Below are 19,255 nucleotides of genomic sequence, written 5' to 3'. Positions count from 1 at the left end.
CCCTCAAAATGATGAGTTGAGGAAGAGAATACTTATAGAGGCTCATGACACACCATACACTGCTCATCCTAGAGCAACTAAGATGTATCAAGACATAAAGAAAGGCTACTGGTGGCCAGGTATGAAGAAGGATATTGCAGAATTTGTAGTTAAGTGCCTAGTTTGTCAGCAGGTGAAAGTAGAACACCAACGGTCGTCAGGGTTACTTCAACCACTTAGTATTCCAGAATGGAAATAGGAGAGCATTTCGATGGATTTTATTATATGCCTCCCCAGAGTACAGCATGGGTATAATGCTATATGGGTGATTGTGGATAGGTTAACCAAGTTAGCCAATTTCCTTCCAGTAAAGGAGAGCAGCACTATGGATCAGTTGGCTTAGATTTACATTAAAGAGATAGTCAGGTTACATGGTGTGCCCAAGATAATAGTATTAGATAGAGATTCCAGATTTGTTTCAGCTTTTTGGATGAGTTTACAGAGGAATTTGGGTACCCGTTTAGCATTCAGTACTGCCTATCATCCTCAGACGGATGGCCAAATAGAGAGAACGAATCAGGTGCTTGAGAATATGTTGAGGGCCTGTTGTATAGATTATAAAGTATCTTGGCATGAGATGTTACCCTTAGTGGAGTTTTCCTACAATAATAGTTACCAGTCTACAATTAAGATGGCGCCTTACGAGGCCTTGTATGGTAGACGATGTCGGTCTCCACTACATTGGGATGAGATAGGCGAAAAGGATGAGTTGAGTACCGCTTTTGGGCCAGAGATGACTCAGAAAATGATAGAAGATATAAGGTTAATCAGAAACAGAATGAAGCAAGCCCAAGATCGTCAGAAGAGTTATGCTGACTTGAAAAGAAAAGAAGTTGAATTCCAAGTGGGTGATAAAGTGTTTCTGAAAGTTTCCCCCTACAAGCGAGTAATGCGCTTTGGAAGTAAAGGGAAGTTAGCACCGAGATACGTAGGTCCATTTGAGGTATTGCAACGAGTGGGAAAGGTGGCCTACAGATTGGCACTACCACCTAGCATGGACAAGATACATGATGTTTTCCATGTCTCGATGCTACGGAAGTACGTAAGTGATCCCTCCCATATCTTGAGAATAGAGGATGTTGACCTAGAGGAGAACCTTGTGTATGAAGAGCGTCCAGTACAGATTTTAGACCGAAGGATTAAAGAGCTCCGGAATAAGAGCATTCCACTAGTAAAAGTCCTTTGGAGAAATCACAAGGTAGAAGAGGCCACATGGGAGGTAGAGCAAGACATGCAGAATCGTTACCCGGAGTTGTTTGTGTGAATTTCGGGGACGAAATTCTTTTAAGGGGGGGCGAATTGTAACGCCCCACTTGAGGTACATAGTTAAGTTATGGTGTATTGCTTAAATGTTTATTGTTTTGCTTTTATTTGGGTCGATATATTGTTAATATTGGTTGGTTGGCCCTTAGTTGAATTTTTGTTAAAGTTATTTTGAGAAAAATGTAGAGAAAATCCCTTAAACTTTCATTAGGGGTAAAATGGTATTTTCACTCAAAATTAGTTGAACTTGTGGGGAGTGAAAAGAGATAGAATTTAATAGAGAATGCATTAAAAATGAGGGCATTATTGTAATTGACTAAGGGACATAGATGGAATTTCTAAGAAAGAGCAAGGGCAAAATGGGAAAGTGTGGTTATAAATTAAAGTGTTAAGGGTTTGAAACCCTTCATTCTTCTTCTCCACTGCCACACTCCTCCCCCAATTTCTCTCAAATTGTCATTCAATCCTCCAAGGATTTTGAGGGCTTTTAAGTGGTTTTTCATAGGGTTTTGATTCTAGGCATTAAAAGGTAAGAATTCAAGCTCTTTATCTATGATTTATTTGTGTAAAGGTTGAGTTCTTATGAATTTTATGCTTAGGGTTAAGAGAAGATTGGAATCCAACAAGAATAGAGAGCTTAGGAGAGACTACTCAAGCACAAGGTAAGTAAATTCCACTCAAAATCCAACTCAAGCTAAAATTTAAAAATTCAAGTGAGTAGAGATTTCTTTTAAATATGCATATGTTGTGATTATTGAGAAATTGAGATGAGATTGATGATGAATTATGCTTGTTGTTGGATATATTTGAATATGAGAAGTATATGTGATGATTTGATGATGGGTTGAAATTGGAAGAATTGGAGAAATTTTTGTGGAATGTGTTTGCTATGTAGGTATGTGATGCTACAAGAGAGTTTTTCTCTCATTTTGGATGGTTTGAGAGCTAAATAGAATGATAATTGAATTAGGGTTTGTTTATGCACAATTAATGTTTGATGAAATGCCTAAGTGAAAACATGTTACCAAACTGCCCTGTCACAGCCGTGACTTTATGAGTGATTTTTGGGTATCTTACGGATTGAACTGGGTTTAGACCAAAACATTAAAGTTGTAGCCTTGTCTCTAAGATTTAAAACGAGACCAAAACCGTAGTAATCTGAGATGTATAACTCAAGTTATGCCTTCTTGAGTGTGACCTGCGCAGAATGACTGTTTTGATGCAATATTGCATTTGTGCATTTCATAAGTGCATTAAGTAAGAAACTTTAAGCATGAACCATCCTTACGCATTAATTGTGCATTGAGAAGTAGTTTGAGAAAGAGTAGAGAGCTTTGTGAATGGGCTACTCTAAAACTAAAGAGAATGAGAAAAATCTAAGAATGGGTTGGTGCTTTGTGAACTCCAATGGGTTGGTGCTTAGTGAACTCCACCCGGAAGTCATGAAGAGTGGGTTGGTGCTTTGTGAACTCCACCTGGCCGTGCCTCTGGTAAGATGAGGCCGTGACATTCCAGTGAGAAAGAATGAGAAAATATAAGAAAGAATTAAGGAAGAGAATGAGTAGAAGTCACGAAGAGTGGGTGGGTGCTTTGTGATCTCCACTCAGCCGTGACATACAATAGAAAGTTGATAGAAAAGAGCTATGTGAAAGAGAAATAGAAAGAGAAAATAAATGATATGAGAAGAGTGTAAGGAAAGAATTAAGAGAAAGAGTCACGGGGTCACGGGGTTAGACGAGTAGAGGATTTACTTACTGAGCATTATTTTGTGCTCACCCCGTTGTTTTTCTTTGTGATTGCAGGATCTAGGTGAGGACATGGTTTGATGGGCGTCGGCAAGCGAGGAGTAATAGCTACACTGTCCACTGTTTTTGATAACTTTTACTAATTATGCCTTACTTTGTATACAGAATGATTAAATGTATTAAAATAAAATTTTGGGCCCATTTACTTTTGCTAATATAAATATATGTACTAGATGTATTTCTATGAGTATCCTAATATGAAGCAGTTATTACACATTCACTGCTCACATGACCATCTGCACAAAATTCACAAATTACTTGAGGAGCTTGAATAGAATTTACCTGCATACTTCCCAACTGTTTCTGAAGTCCTGTGAGTTGGGCTAAAATGGCTGTATATGTATCAACTTCATGAAGGCCCATAGATTTCTTTGGTTTCACCCTTTCATTAGGTCTTTGATAATTGTTGCTTGCTAGAACTTCAAGCAACTCATGAGCTTCTTCTGGTGTGTTATTTTGCAATGCTCCTCCCGAGGCTGCATCCACCATAGTTTGCACATTCACCATCAATCCATTATAAAACGTTTGGACTTGCATCCAAATTGGCAACCCATGATGTGGACACCTCCTCAGTAATTCTTTGTATCTCTCCCAAGCCTCATACAATGATTCCGACTCTTCCTATAGAAATGATGTGATATCATTTCTCAGCTTTGTTGATTTTGCTGGAGGAAAGAATTTGGTCAGGAACTTCTATGCTAAATCATTCCATGTTGTGATCGTTCCTAATGGTAGTGCCATTAACCATCCCTTTGCCTTATCCCTCAAAAAAAACGGGAACAGTCTTAATCTGATGGCATCATCTGACACTCCGTTTGACTTGAAAGTATCACAAATCTCTAAAAAATTGGCAATATGTAGATTTGGATCTTCCTTCAATCTCCTTTAAACTGTACCAACTGCTAGATCATCTGGATGATTGTCGACTTTATCTCAAAGTTGTTGGCTTGTAATGCTAGTCTAGTAATACTCAACCCACTGCCATTAACTAAGGGAACTGAAAACTCCCTTAGTGTTCTATTTTCTGCCATCTCAACAACTATGACCTCCGGTTCAACTGTAGCCTCACTTTCTCTTCTTTCTCTGTTAAGTCTTCTAGTGGTTCTTTCCATCTCAAGATCAACAAGAACCACTGGCTGACGTCTTGCTCTTCGCATAAGCTACACAAAAAAATAGAAAAAGTGAGATCATAAACCAACCGAAAAGAAGAACAAAAATTAAACAAACAACAATTAAAACAGAAATAAACTCCAATCTAGCTAACAGAAGAAAACTCAATGTTAACACAAAACTCAATCCCCGGCAACGGCGCCAAAAACTTGTTGCGTTGTTACTACAACATGCAATGATAGCAAGTGCACTTGTCGCACAAAGTAATAGAGTGATGAGTGAGTATCGTTCCCACGAGGATTGGTTGCTAAGCACTAATTTTCCTAAGTGTTTTTCAAGTTGGAGGAACCGAATTCGTTTAGATTAATGGGAGAGATTAAAACTAACACTAGAACAAAACTTACTAGGTATTAAAAACTAATTAATAAAGGCAAGAATTAAAGACGAGTAATATCAATTTAACAAAAGGTTAGGGTTTTGACTTCATTCAAACTCTATGGGTGAATTTTATGAATTATGCTATTTTCACATTCATGTGCACGGATTGTAAATCGAATTCTCTAAGTTGTCAAACATACCTTCTTAGGCTATGAATTCCTACTTTTCCCTATTAAACTTTCGCACCCAACAATTTGAAGAATAATAGATCCAAGTTCATTAAGCTAATGGAATTCTAGATTGATTTCACTGATTCTCAAATCTATCTCTAGCATTCAATACTACAATGGTGATTACCCAAAAAGCTTAATATGATTCATCTCTCAATCTCATCATATTCATCAAATAAAATCAATAAAAACGGAATAGCCACACAATCTGTGCAATAGAATATCAAAATAACAATAATCAATTGATTAACCCATAGAATTCCGAGTTACATCAAAACCCTAACCCAAAATGGGTTAGTTCATAACTAAATCAACACAAGCAACAAGAAAAACAATAAACACAATGTTCAACATATTGAAATGCAGAGAAAAGAGTAGAGATCTCCCCTAATTGAACAATCCATAAGATTCAAGCTCAAATCTTCTCTCTAAATGTCAAATCTATTCAAAACTCAATGAGAATAGACGAAAATTGGATGACCCCCCACCAAAATGGTAAAGTTTTTCTTTTATACCTCGCCCAAAGACCTAAAACTTTGCTAAAATAAAACTGTGCGTTTTGAAGAACTAAAGCTGGACTCTTGTGCATAACTTCTTTCACCATGGCGAAGAACCTTTATGAAGAATTTTGAAATTACATAATTGCCCTCCGCTTGCTACTTTGCTTGAATCTTCGATCTTCGATGCTCTCTCATGGGAACAAGCTTCATAGTGCTTCACTCTGCTTCAGAACTCTCCCAAATTCTAAGATCCGCTTACTTCTGGGTCCAAAAACTCCAATTCGCTCATTATTTGCTCAAAATGTCCATTTTGGCCTGAAACACAAAATGTAAAGAATTAAGTAGTAATTCAAGCAAAACTGAACTAAGAAGTATCTAAAATCTGGCCAAAAAGCCTAATTAAAATAGTATAATTCTCGGATTAGCATTTGCAGGTACTAGATGATTTATGACCTGGTGAGACGTCAAAAAGCGGAGGAGTTTGGCGGCACTGTTCAAGATTACCTTATGTTTACTAAAGTATATCAGTATTTTTGTGTATATATTTATCTAAATTAAAAATTAGAATTTTCGGATTTACATTATGTTTGTAAAAGTTATTTAGTGGATTTTATCTTATATTTCTTATAGAATTACTAGCTATACAGTATATTGCATTTTTTTGTATTAGAATGTCGATTTTGGGAAATTGACAGTGCGCCTCTCCTGCCACATTGACCTACCGTAGCCGATCAATGTAAGTTATTTCTTTTTCTCACTTGTATTAGCTGACTAATGGTATTGGTGCTATGTGTTTTAAGATGAGACGGATGACTCAATCCGGTACGAAGAATGTATCGAGTACGGGTGAGCCATCCAACAGATCCGGATCTACTTCCCCTGTCCTCGATGAGGCAAGGATTCATACCATTATTCAGCAAGTATTGGCAGAGAGCCAGGGGAGACTTACATCGGAGAGAGTCGAGACCCTAGTTGTTGTACCGACCACTGGAGAGGGGAGAGAAAGGTCGGTACCTCTAATAGTACAGAGTCGTCTTAAGCCCATTTATGGGTTACCTAGTCAATATCAGCTGTTAGAATTTATGGGTATGACTGATCCATCAATGACAGAAGAATGGATTAGATCTGTGGAGCGTACAACGGCACATTTTCCCATGACAGATTGGGAGAAGATTCGATATGCATGTTTCTTATTTAAGAGTGATGCTCGGATACGGTGGGAGCTAATGGAGGAGACTCATGGTGTAGCCACTATGACCTAGGGAGATTTCAGATGACTTTTTGAGGCATAATATAGGACAGCTGATAGAATGCATGAAAAGATACAAGAATTTATTAGCCTACGTCAAGGAATCAGTTCAGTGAAAGAATACACTATTAGTTTTAATTCCTTAGCAAGGTTTACACCAGGTATAATGAGCACACCAGAATTGAGGATGAACAAGTTTGTGCATGGGCTAAATCCAAAAATTGTTAGTAAACAGTCCCGTAAACGCAGCGGAAACAAAAATAATATAACTCAGGGATCGTTTACATGAGCCAAGATCAAGGGTATGATTTTACAATTTTATCACAATAAGAATCTGCGTAAACATTAAACATGAGTTAAGAGAAACAAACGCAAGTTGGAGGCTCCTCCAAATTCCAAGTGTAGGATCGAACCTGCATAGTCCACACGAAACAATCTCAAAAGAACCAAAGAGGGATTTGCTAGATCCTCTTTGGCTTCAAGATTAAGAAGAAAAACAAATCAATTGAAATTGATTTTAGGCAATCTTGTTTCTGCCGTTGGAGTGTCAAATGGGGCTGTGTGTTTTTTTTCAAAGAAAAATCTACATAATTTAATTAACACACTTTTCTTTTTATAGTAAAAACAATTTTCCCTAATCCCATACGGAATAGGCTTGGGCTTCAACCCAAACGCCCCATGTTGCCAAACACTCCCAATTTGATTTATTTTATTTTCCATCATTATCTCAATTAAAATCAATTAATATATATTTAAATATATATTAACATTTAACAATAATGATAATATATTTAAATATGTGCGAACACACATTTAAACGTAATTTCACTTATTTAATTTTTCTAACAAATTAAATAAAGGCTACGACCTCAGCAAATTTAATTGCACTAGAAATTACCAAAATACCCTTTCGCTTAGAAGACGAAATGCCCTTCTTTCTTCTTGGATCTTAAATTGTCTTCTATGGTGTGGACCCAAGGCTCCTCATCAATACGGCAGTGTATAGTATCGGATTAACACCAAAATTGTCTCACTAATACACAGACCAAGATTGGCCCCTAGCAAGGCATCATGACCGATAGATTCGGATTAAGTAAAGTAGCTACCTATTAACGATATGGTTACCGTGCAATTGATCTTTCATCATATGTTATCTGACGAGACGAAGGCATAGAAATAGTGTCAACCTTCGGTTACTCTCGATATTATTATTAGTTTCTGGACCAATGACCCGTATTATAAACTGGATAGAGCAACAACTCAATCCCACTGTGGCCATAGTTTTAGTGTCATTTCCATATACTGAATTGCGCGTGGAGATAACTTTCTCCCATACCCGGGAGTGATGAATCCTCTATCAATCACATAGTCTTGATACACTCCTTGATGCAGCCAATCACCACCATATTGACAGCTCTAAAAGAACTGCGTTAGCTAGTGTCAAACCACACCAATCCGTGCACAAGGCGCTCGGTGATTCAAGTCTAAGGATCACATGCACCACATTTGTTATGTTCCATAGAACTGGGGTTACCATCCATATGGAATCCTCTGGTGGGTCAGTCCAGTGAACTTGCTACGGTAAATCGCTACAGCAAGCACATGTGTTGCACCAGGTTGTCACCAAACAACCTTGACAAGTGAGATCAGTCACTGCCTTTGACAGGGTCGTCAACACTATGATAGCCTTACCGTTTATCTGTGCCCTTACTTCAGAATAATACTAGAGCTACGGACGTTTCTAGAATGGCACCATATGTGCTCATATGGTTCTCACTATCAAGATTTGAAACACTTGATCCCTCATCACGGTTCTACCATTCTAAGGACATATATCAATACATATTGCAATATAATGATTTACGCGATTAGAATAAAATTCCTTATTGATTAATGAACATTATTACAAGAGTCAATTCTACATAATAGATTGGCTCTAGGGCACCTACTCCAACAATCTCTAGCCAATCATTCATGCACTCAACACTGAATAACCAAGTGCCTGCACTATAGCCAGGCATTCATGCACTCAACATGAATAGACCTAAGTACCCACATGCTTCTACTACAATAGAAACTTCAATAGTGGGTTAGTAGGTATTTACAAATCTATACATCCCTTTCTTATCGATCCTTCAGATCAGAATGAATCAACTAAGCAAGTGTTGGATTACTGGTGAGACCATGATTCAGCCACAATAATGGCTCATTGTATCGCAGTACAACTATACTGGATTAGCAATGCTTGAATCACATCAAGTTCAGTAATAAACCTCTTGATCCAAACCGCCTACACAGCTGCATTAAATAATGCGTTACACTTAGCATCAATTGTAGAATCGCTGCAGTACACATGATTCAAGCTCTTCCAACTCACCAGTTACATTGAGACAAAATGTTGTAATCCCAAATTGCAAACTATAATCATCATTTTCCGTTTGGAAATAGCGTCACTGTTTCTCTTACAGTGGCTCATCTTTCCTCCATAATCCAAGATATATTCTAAGCCTTCAAGTACTTAAGAATGCCCATTGACAATACCCAGTGTCATTTACTTGGATTTAGTTGATAGTCTACTAGTGCTGAGTGCACATAGACGTCAATCTAAGTACATAACATATTGCTCACTTGAGCCTGATTGATATCCACTACAAGTGCTGAATGCACATTAGATATCAATCTTAGCATATAAGATGGATCCACTTGCTAAAGCATGGGTATCCTCTTCATTCTATCTCTCTTTGTGTGGTTAAAGACACATATCCTTACAGAGAGAAGACAAATATGCCATCATAAGAAATCCCTTCTTGGATTTTTTCTATACTGAAAGTGTTCAGTACCTTGTCTATGTACTTTGACTTAGTTTGCGAACCTAAACGATCTATTACGATAGATTTTTATTCCAAGGATGTAGGTTGTTTCCCCTAAGTCTTTCATGGAGAAGCACTTGGATAACCAAGTCTTTACCGACTGCAAGTTGCGTATATCATTCCCGATCAGAAGTATGTCATCGACATACACATGGGAATGCTACTGCACTCCCACTCACTTTCTGTGAAACACAGGGCTCACTTCGTTCTTGATAAAAACGAATCTTTTATGTTCATCAAAACGAATGTTCCAGCTCCTTGAAGCTGCGAGTCCATAAATGGATCTGCTACTTGCATACTTATAGCTTGACTACAAGAACAAAACCATCAGGTTGTGTTATATACACATCCTCCTCAAGGTTTTGTTCAGGAAAGCAGTTTTGACACCATTTGCCAAAACTCATAGTTATGATATGCAGCAATTGCAAGCATATCGGATGGATTTAATCATGGCAACCGGCAAAAGGTTTTCATAGTCCATGCCATGAATTTGTTTGAAACCTTTGGCAACCAGCTGTGCTTTATAAGTATGCACATTGCCATCCATGTCAGTCTTCTTCTTGTAGACCCACTTATACCCTATGGGTTTTATCCCTTCAGGTGGTTTCACCAGAGACCACACTTGGTTCTAGTACATGGAGTCCATCTCAGATTTCATGGCTTCAAACCATTTAATGGAATCTGGATCTGATATAGCATCTTTGTAGGTTTCGGGTTCATTGTCTTGGTAGACCAGTACGTCACCCTGTTGAGTCACGAGATAACCATATCTCTCGGCTCATGGATACTCTCCCAGATACATAGCTCCTGTGCGACCAGAGGTGGTTCACTTTGATCCACAAGTTGTGGAGTAACTCTATGATGCTCAGCCATTTCCTGTGGCACATCATCCCGTCCTTCGTCTAGTATATCTTGTGGTTCTAGAACTTCATCGAGTTCCATTTCCGCACTAGTACTTCTAGAAAATTACTTTTCTAGGAAGACACTAGATCGAGCAACAAAAATTTTGCGCTCTTGGGTGGTAGAAATAGTATCCTTTGGTTTCCTCTGGATACCCCACAAATATACATTATAGGATTTTGGGCCCAGCTTGTTCGAAGTCAATTCTTAACATAAGTTCGCAAGCCAAATCCTTAGATAAGACAAGTTGGGCTTTCGCCACTCCATAGCTCATATAGAGTCTCATTATAGACTTTGATGGCACACGGTTCAAAATGTGAGTTGCAGTCTTAGGGCATAACCCTAAAACGATGCAGTAAATCACAACATCATCATGGACCTAACCATGTCAAGTAAGGTCCTGTTCCTCCTTCGACATCCTTTGTGTGGGGTGTATAAGGAAGGATGAGTTGTGATACTACTCGCATTCCTTCAGGTATGTAGCTCAACTTGCCAAAGTTGGCATAATTGTCATTTTGAGATTATCTTATTGTCTTTCTTAGGACATATTATTATGAAACAGTTCCAAAGAATATTATTTATACTTAAGGACAAATATCCATAGTAAACTAATATTCCATTTGTCCTATGTGGACACAAAATATAATTTCTAGAAACTGAGAAAAACCATAATAATCCACAAGTTCCAAGAAACAAGTCCATCGGCTAAATCAGATGATAAGATCCTACAGCAAATGCAGCAGCACGTGCTTTATTTCCAACTGGTAGGTCCACTTTCCCGGTGAGAAATCTACTCTACAGTAGTTCCTACACATCAATCAAATGTGAGTACCACATCTGTGTCAACTAGATGTTTACGGGAGGAGTAATCTCAATAACGTACTGCGAAGAAGTAACATTCTTCTTCCCTTTCCTAGGAAGGCCTTGCAATGTTTCCTCCAGTGGTTGGGATTCCACAGTAAGGACAAACGCCTTTAATTTCTGCAACAGTTCTTTCCATCGACTTCTGAGCCCTTCTTTTCAACTTGAGTTGGCTTTAACCAATGTCAATGTTTTGACATTTTCAGCCGACAGCAGCCTTAACAATCCAGAAGCTCGGAAAGGGTATTCTTCTTACTTTCTAATAATCATAGACGAATTGAGATAAGAATCTGGCAAAGACTGTAATATTAGGTTTATCGCTAAACCTTCATTAAGGCACATCCCAAAATCAAGCGTTCATATACTTGATCCATTTGATATATGATCACCAATTTTGGTACCCCTTTCCACCTACATTGAATAACGACGAGACACCCTTGCTTCTCATTTCTTCGAAGAAAATGAAGAATAGAAGCTAAATCCAATTTTGGCACTGCGTCGCAGTAATGGTGCCATTGATGCAAGCACATGTATCAAGTCATTTCTGTCTTTGCATCATGTGTATGCTTCACATATAAATACCCAGTCTCATGGATAGAACTATTAGCAGGTTCTGGTGATAGAGAGCTTGCTCAATGGTGTATAATCTATCGCTTGACTGAAGTATATTATACTTTATACCAGTCAATGAAATATTCACCATCCATTTCTCTCCCAGTTCGATGATTTGTCGCAGGATGTTGGATCATTTTGCTCAAATTTAAGTTAATCTACAAGTGCAGAATAAGTAACGGTTATTACCATTTTCATTATTATTGTTTAAATGGTCTTTTTAAACGAGCTCCCACTATTTTACTCAAGCCAATAGCCCTCACTATTAAACCGGAAAAGCCCGTTGACTTTCCTAGTGGACTGAGAACCCATCCTGCATTTCAAACCTTTGCTTTGGCGGACAAGCCAAAATGAGTTGATTAGGTAGGCCAAAAACTTAATCTACACCAGTTGATAGCTCCCACTATCAACCTCAAATGTGAGAAAGCCAACAAGCCAATCCACAATCCAATGGACACTACATGCCATCGTCCTCAAGTGTGATCTCAGTATCAGTAGAGTGGACACTACATGTCACCACGTACACACAATATATGTACTGCTCTACTTGCCTAGACAAGCGTTTATCAACCTTTGCTTTGGCGAACAAGCAAAACTATCATTTTAAGTCGACCCATTCCATTAAGGAAAACCAATGCATTTTAACTTCCCTGGTAGAAGCATACCCTTTGCTTTGGCGAACAAGGTTTCGACGAACAGTGGTTTGATTAAAACCATGGTGATGGAAGGCTTACGTGACTTATATAATTTAGTTGAGGGGTTTGTTATTTAATGTCTCACTAGATTATTATCTTTGTTAGAATGACATTGTTTGACATGTTCTTCAACATTCAACCTTAGCATGCATTTAAACATTAAATAACATGCGGTACATGGCCAGCTGAAACCGATTTCCTCGAGCCTAGAGGAATCGGTGGGTCAGCTAAGGGTCGTAATAAACATCTTGAGTCTCAAGTATGGTTGCCTCGTCCTTTGCTCCGTCTTCAAGTACATTACAAAAATATCATTCTTAATTTACAATAAAAATTATACAAATTCTTTACATCAAAATTTAGAAACCTCGATTTACATTCGCGGGGGAATTAGATGAGAAGAGAATGTACATCGAGAAGAGGAGAAAGGCAGGACACGCAGGCCCTATTAATAAATAATACAACCATACATACCCAAAATATTTTTAACATCACCCTTAGGTCTAAGGCTCATGTACCGGACACCATGCAATATACAAACAAGTACAAAGCATACATTTCAAAAACAATCAATTTTTGGGTACCTTCGCCGGGCAATTTGGAAATTAGTGGGTTAATTACAATTTACCCCTAACAATTTACAGATCTCGTTTGGTCCAAAGTTTTAAAACTTTGCATTTAGCCCCTACAGACTCGGAAGTGCACTCGGGGCAGCGATGAGTTAGACGTTGGGCTTTCGTTGATTACTTGATGTTCACGTTAACGTACCTTCGCGCGGCAATTTGGTACAGCGTCCATCAAGGACGATCGCCGTGTGGCGATGGGTTATATACCATGGCAAGCGGGTGTTTGGTACAGCGCTCATCCAGAAGACGATCGCGCGGCGATGATTTATATCGCCGGGAAGTGCTGGTTTCGTCACCAGCGTCGTTAGGGGCGATCACCGCGGGATGTTTTATCGCCGCAGCGAGCGCTGGTTTTGTCACCAGCGCCAGCAGAACATCGCTCGCTACGGCGATGGTTTATATCGCCGCGGCGAGCATACACAGATTGTGCTCCGAATCTATTCATACAGTAACATACACTTAAACGGATTTGCAATCAATCAAACACATTGGTCTCAACAAAAATCCACCAACCATTATACCAAACCAGCAGATCATCAACAAATTAAATTAATCGATTAATCAATTTCTTAAAAACATGTTTTAAGACAGATTTACGCAGATTCAATATGGCAACATATATCATCAAATACATGTTATCAACCAACACATAAAAATTGTAAAATTAGTACCTAGGCTCTGATACCACTGTTAGTAAACGGTCCCGTATACGCAGCGGAAACAAAAAAATATATAACCTAGGGATCGTTTACATGAGCCAAGATCAAGGGTATGATTTTACAATTTTATCATAATAAGAATCTGAGAAAATATTAACATGAGTTAAGAGAAACAAACGCACGTTGGAGGCTCCTCCAAATTTGTCGACGAATGTTGCTACCGATCCAAGTGTAGGATCGAAGCGTAGTTCACACGAAGACAATCTCAAAGAACCAAGGGGATTTGCTAGATCCCTTTGGCTTCAGATTAAGAAGAAAAACAAACAATTGAAATTGATTTTAGGCAATTGTTTCTGCCGTTGGAGTGTCAAATGGGGCTATGTGTTTTTTTTTTTTAAAGAAAAATCTACATAATTTAATTAACACACTTTTCTTTTATAGTAAAAACAATTTGCCCTAATCCATACGGAATAGGCTTGGGCTTCAACCCAAACGCCCCATGTTGCCAAACACTCCCAATTTGATTTATTTTTTTCCATCATTATCTCAATTAAAATCAATAATATATATTTAAATATATATTAACATTTAACAATAATGATAATATATAAAATTGTGTGACACACATTTAAACTAATTCACTTATTTAATTTTTCTAAACAATTAAATAAAGGCTACGACCTCAGCAATTTAATTGCAACTATGAAATTACCAAAATACCCTTTGCCTTAAAAGATGAAATGCCCTTCTTCTTCTTGGATCTAAATGTTCTAGTGTGTGACCTATAGGCTCCTCATCAATCGGTAGTGTATAGTATCGCGATTAACACCAATATTGTCTCACTAATACACAGACCAAGATTGGCCCTTAACAAGGTATCATGGCCACCCGATAGATTCGGATTCAGCAAAGTAGCTACCTATCAACGATATGGTTACCGTGCAATTCGATCCTTCATCATATGTGTCTCGATGAGACAAGGCATAGAAATAGTGTCAACTTCGGTTACTCTCGATATATTATTCAGTTTCTGGGCCAATGACGTATTATAAACTGGATAAAGCAATAACTCAATCCCACTGTGGCCACAGTTTAGGGTCATTGCCATATCTGAATGCGCCGTGAGAAACTTTCTCCATACCGGGAGTGATGAATCCTCTGTCAATCCACCATAGTCTTGATACACTCCTTGATGCAGCCAACACCACCGTATGATAGCTCTGAAAAGAATTGCGTTAGGCTAGTGTAAACCAACACCAATTGGTGACAAGGTGCTCCAGTGACTCAAGTCTAAGGATCACATGCACCACCATTCGTTAGAGGATTTGTTCCATAGACACTGGGGTTACCATCCATATGGAATCCTCTGGTGGGTCAGTCTAGTGAACTTGCTGCGGTATAATCACCTACAGCAAGCACCCATGTGTTGCACCAGGTTGTCACCAAACAACCTTGACAAGTGAGATCAGTCACTGCCTTTCGACAGGGTCGTTCAACACTATGATAGCCTTACCATATTATCTGTGCCTTTACTTCAGAATAATGCTGGGGCTACGAACGTTTCTAGAATGGCCACCATATGTGCTCATAGGGTTCTCACTATCAAGATTTAAAACACTTGATACCATCGTCACGGTTCTACCATTCTAAGGACATATATCAATATATATTGCAATAATAATGATTTACACGATATAGAATAAAGTTGTCTTTTATTGATTAATGAACATTATTACAAAGAGTCAATTCTACAATAATTTTGGCTCTAGGGCACCTACTCCAACAGAAATAGCCTAAGATGTGATGGTAGGCGCCCAGCCCCCTCAGACTTATAGTGAGGCTTTGGAGCGAGCTTTACAAGCTGAAGTATTTGTGAATAAGTTGACTTCATTAACTCCATTAGTAGCAGTGTCCAATATTCCACCTCTCGCTGCACAGAGAGACAGATTGGATACCCGCAGTAATAGAGAAGGGAAGAATAAGAAAAGATTCTAGTCAAAGAAGAACAAAAGGGACGGGAAGAATAAACGGCCAATGGCTATTGAGTTTCCCCAATGTCAGAAATGCGGGCAATATCATCCGGGAGAGTGTCTTAAGGGTGTGTGTTTTAGATGCCGACAGCCTGAACATATGATGAAAGATTGTAAGGCCCCTCCTGCACCCATAGCACAGACATCCAGAGGTACTAATGCTTGGGTATTTACAGTTGCACAGAGTGAAGCTGAGGCCAGCCTATAGGTAGTTACTTGTCAGTTATTATTTCATTCAGTTCCCCTTTATGCATTAGTTAATTCTGGAGCCACATACTCATTTATTACACATGGGATTATAGAGAGATTAGGTTTGAAACCTAATACAGTAGATCAGCCCATTAAGATAGAATTGCCAGATGGTGACAGTGTGGTAACTCGGGAGATGCTTCCATGGGAGTCCGTAGTGATCCATGGAAGAATGTTGCCGATAGATTTAATTGTGTTTGACATGCTCAATTTTGATGTTGTTTTGGGCATGGATTTCCTAGGGAGATATGGAGTAGAAATCGATTGCCAAAAGAAGAAAGCAAAGTTTAATCTTGATGATAGCGATAAGTTTAGTTTCGGAGAGGGTCATCAACTTAGTATGTTAATCAGTAGTGTAAAAGCTAGAAAAATGTTAAGAAATGGTGCTCTGGGTATATTGCCCATATGGTGGAAAGCAATGATGACCCTCGATCAGAGATCCAGAATGTACCAGTAGTCTAGGAGTTTCCAGATGTATTTCCGACCAGATGATTTGCCAGGTTTACCTCCAGAAAGAGAAATGGAGTTTAGCATTGAACTGGCACCAAAGACAGCACCGATTTCTAAAGCCCCTTACCAGATGGCCCCAACTGAGCTTCAGGAGTTGAAGAAGCAACTTCAAGAACTCCTAGATAAGGTTTTTATTCGACCCAACCATTCTCTTTGGGGAGCTCCAATCCTATTTGTGAAGAAGAAAGATGGGTCTTTACGGATGTGTATAGATTACAGAGAGTTGAATAAAGTGACAGTAAAGAACAAGTACCCGTTACCTCACATAGATGACTTATTTGATCAGCTGAAAGGAGCAGCAGTATTTTCAAATATTGGTTTGAGGTTGGGTTATCATCAAGTAAGAGTGGCAGAGCAAGATATTGCCAAGACTGCATTTCGGACCAGATATGGGCATTATGAGTTTGTGGTGATGCCATTTGGGTTAACCAATGCCCCAACAGTCTTTATGGATTTAATGAACTAGGTATTCCATGATTGTCTTGATCAATTTATGGTGGTGTTTATTGATGACATCCTGGTTTATTCTAAGACAAGAGAAGAGCATTTGAGATTTGTGCTGCAGCAATTGAGAGATAAGAAGTTGTATGCGAAATTTTCTAAATGTGAGTTTTGGCTAGATCAAGTTATCTTCCTGTGCCATACTATCTCAAAAGAAGTTGTGTCAATAGATCCCAGCAAGATAAAGGCAATCTTAAAGTGGCAAAGGCCAAAGATAGTGAAAGAGGTTAAAAGTTTCTTAGGGCTTGCAGGTTATTACAGGCGATTTGTAGTAAAATTTGCCCAGTTGGGTAAGCCGCTTCCAGATCTTACCAAACAGGGAACTCCTTTCATATGGTCGAATGGTTATGAAGAAATTTTTAAGAGTTAAAAGGAAGATTAACCATGGCTCCTATTCTAGTGTTACCACAAGAGGGTGTAGATTATGATACTTATACAGATGCCTCACTTCAGGGACTTGGTGCAGTGTTGATGTAGTTGGCTAGGGTAATAGCCTATGCTCCTCGACAGTTGAAAGAGTATGAGACGAGATATCCTAAGCATGATTTAGAGTTGGCCGCGGTAGTTTTTGCACTAAAGATATGGAGGCATTACTTATATGGAGCAAAGAGCAATATTTATACTAATCATAAGAGTTTGAAGTATTTCTTCACCCAGAGGGAGCAGAATATGAGACAGAGGAGATGGTTAGAACTGGTCAAAGATTATGATTGTGAGATTAAGTATCAGCTTGGAAAAGCTAATGTAATAACTGATGCCTTGAGTAGAAAAGCTTATTTGTCCCAACTCACAATGCAGAAAGAACTATTGAAAGAATTATGCAGGGAACAGATTGAGGTGATACCAGGAAGGATTGTCAGGTTGGAAATTCAGTCTACTTTACTAGAAGAAATTAAAGAAAAGCAAGTTGTCGACGAGTGGTATCAGAAAATAAGTCAACAAGTGTTGGAAGGCGAGAAATCAGAATTTCACCTTTTAGATGGTGTCCTCCGTTTCCGAAATCATATATGTATTCCTCAAGATGTTGAGTTGAAGAAGAAGATTCTTGAGGAGGCTCATAGCACACCATATATTGCTCATCCTGGAGGAACCAAAATGTATCAAGACTTAAAGAAGAGTTATTGGTGGCCAAGCATGAAGAAATATATCAGAGATTGTGTAGCTAAATGCCTGGTTTGTCAACAAGTTAAAGCAGAGCACCAGAGACCATCAAGACTGCTTCAGCCATTTAGCATTCCTGAATGGAAATGGAAAGATATATCAATGGATTTCATTACAAGCCTTCCAAGAGTTCAAAAGGGTTATAATGCGCTATGAGTGATAGTAGACAGATTAACCAAATCAGCGCATTTTCTTCCAGTAAATGACAGTACCACCTCAGAGCAGTTGGTCCATATCTACATCAGAGAGATAGTTAGATTGCATGGGGTGCCCAAGATAATAGTATCAGATAGAGATTCCAGATTTGTTTCAGCTTTATGGACTAGTCTATAGAGAAACTTGGGTACCAAGTTAGCATTTAGTACAGCTTACCACCCACAGACAAATGGCCAAACTGAGAGAACCAATCAGGTGCTTGAGGACATGCTGATAGCGTGTTGTATGGATTATAAAATGACCTGGCATAAGATGCTACCATTGATAGAGTTTACTTACAATAACAGTTATTAGTCTACAATTAAGATGGCTCCTTATGAAGCTCTAGATGATGTAGAGAGAAATATGCTTTGAATGTAGCTCTTGGACCAGAGATAACTCAAAAAATGATGGAAGATATTAAGTTGATCAGGAACAGAATGAAGCAAGCTCAAGACAGACAAAAGAGCTATGTGGATTCAAAGAGAAAGGATGTAGAATTTGAAGTGGGTGATAAAGTGTTTATTAAGATTTCCCTCTACAAGTGGGTAATGCGGTTTGGTGGTAAAGGAAAACTTGCCCCCAGATACATTGGCCCCTTTGAAGTATTGGTACGAATAGGAAAATTAGCTTACAAATTGGCACTACCACCAAATATGAATAAAGTGCATAATGTGTTCCATGTCTCACTACTTCGAAGGTATATTAGTGATCCCTCCCATATATTAAAAGAAGAAGAAGTGGACTTAAAAGAGAATCTTGTTTACGAGGAGCGTCCAGTACAGATATTGGATAGAAGGATTAAAGAGCTCTGA

General features: G+C 38.6%; 1 protein-coding gene and 1 non-coding gene across 2 annotated transcripts; both read left to right on the top strand.

The window, feature by feature from the left end:
• The first annotated feature begins 3,654 nt into the window (after positions 1-3,654).
• LOC116106072 lies at positions 3,655-3,761 on the top strand. The gene has a single exon (XR_004124249.1). It is a non-coding gene; the product is annotated as a small nucleolar RNA R71 (small nucleolar RNA).
• A 12,784-nt stretch (positions 3,762-16,545) lies between these two features.
• Positions 16,546-19,255, top strand: LOC116106053. Its single transcript, XM_031392413.1, has 3 exons — positions 16,546-16,710; positions 17,883-18,181; positions 18,799-19,255. Exons 1-3 carry the CDS (start codon positions 16,546-16,548, stop codon positions 19,253-19,255), a joined length of 921 nt encoding a protein of 306 aa, XP_031248273.1.

The sequence above is a fragment of the Pistacia vera genome, unplaced genomic scaffold (genome assembly GCF_008641045.1).
Source record: "Pistacia vera cultivar Batoury unplaced genomic scaffold, PisVer_v2 Contig509, whole genome shotgun sequence".
In the NCBI taxonomy this organism is placed as follows: domain Eukaryota; kingdom Viridiplantae; phylum Streptophyta; class Magnoliopsida; order Sapindales; family Anacardiaceae; genus Pistacia; species Pistacia vera.
The sequence above is the reverse complement of the archived record's forward strand: the minus strand, read 5'-3'. Positions and strand labels throughout refer to the sequence as shown.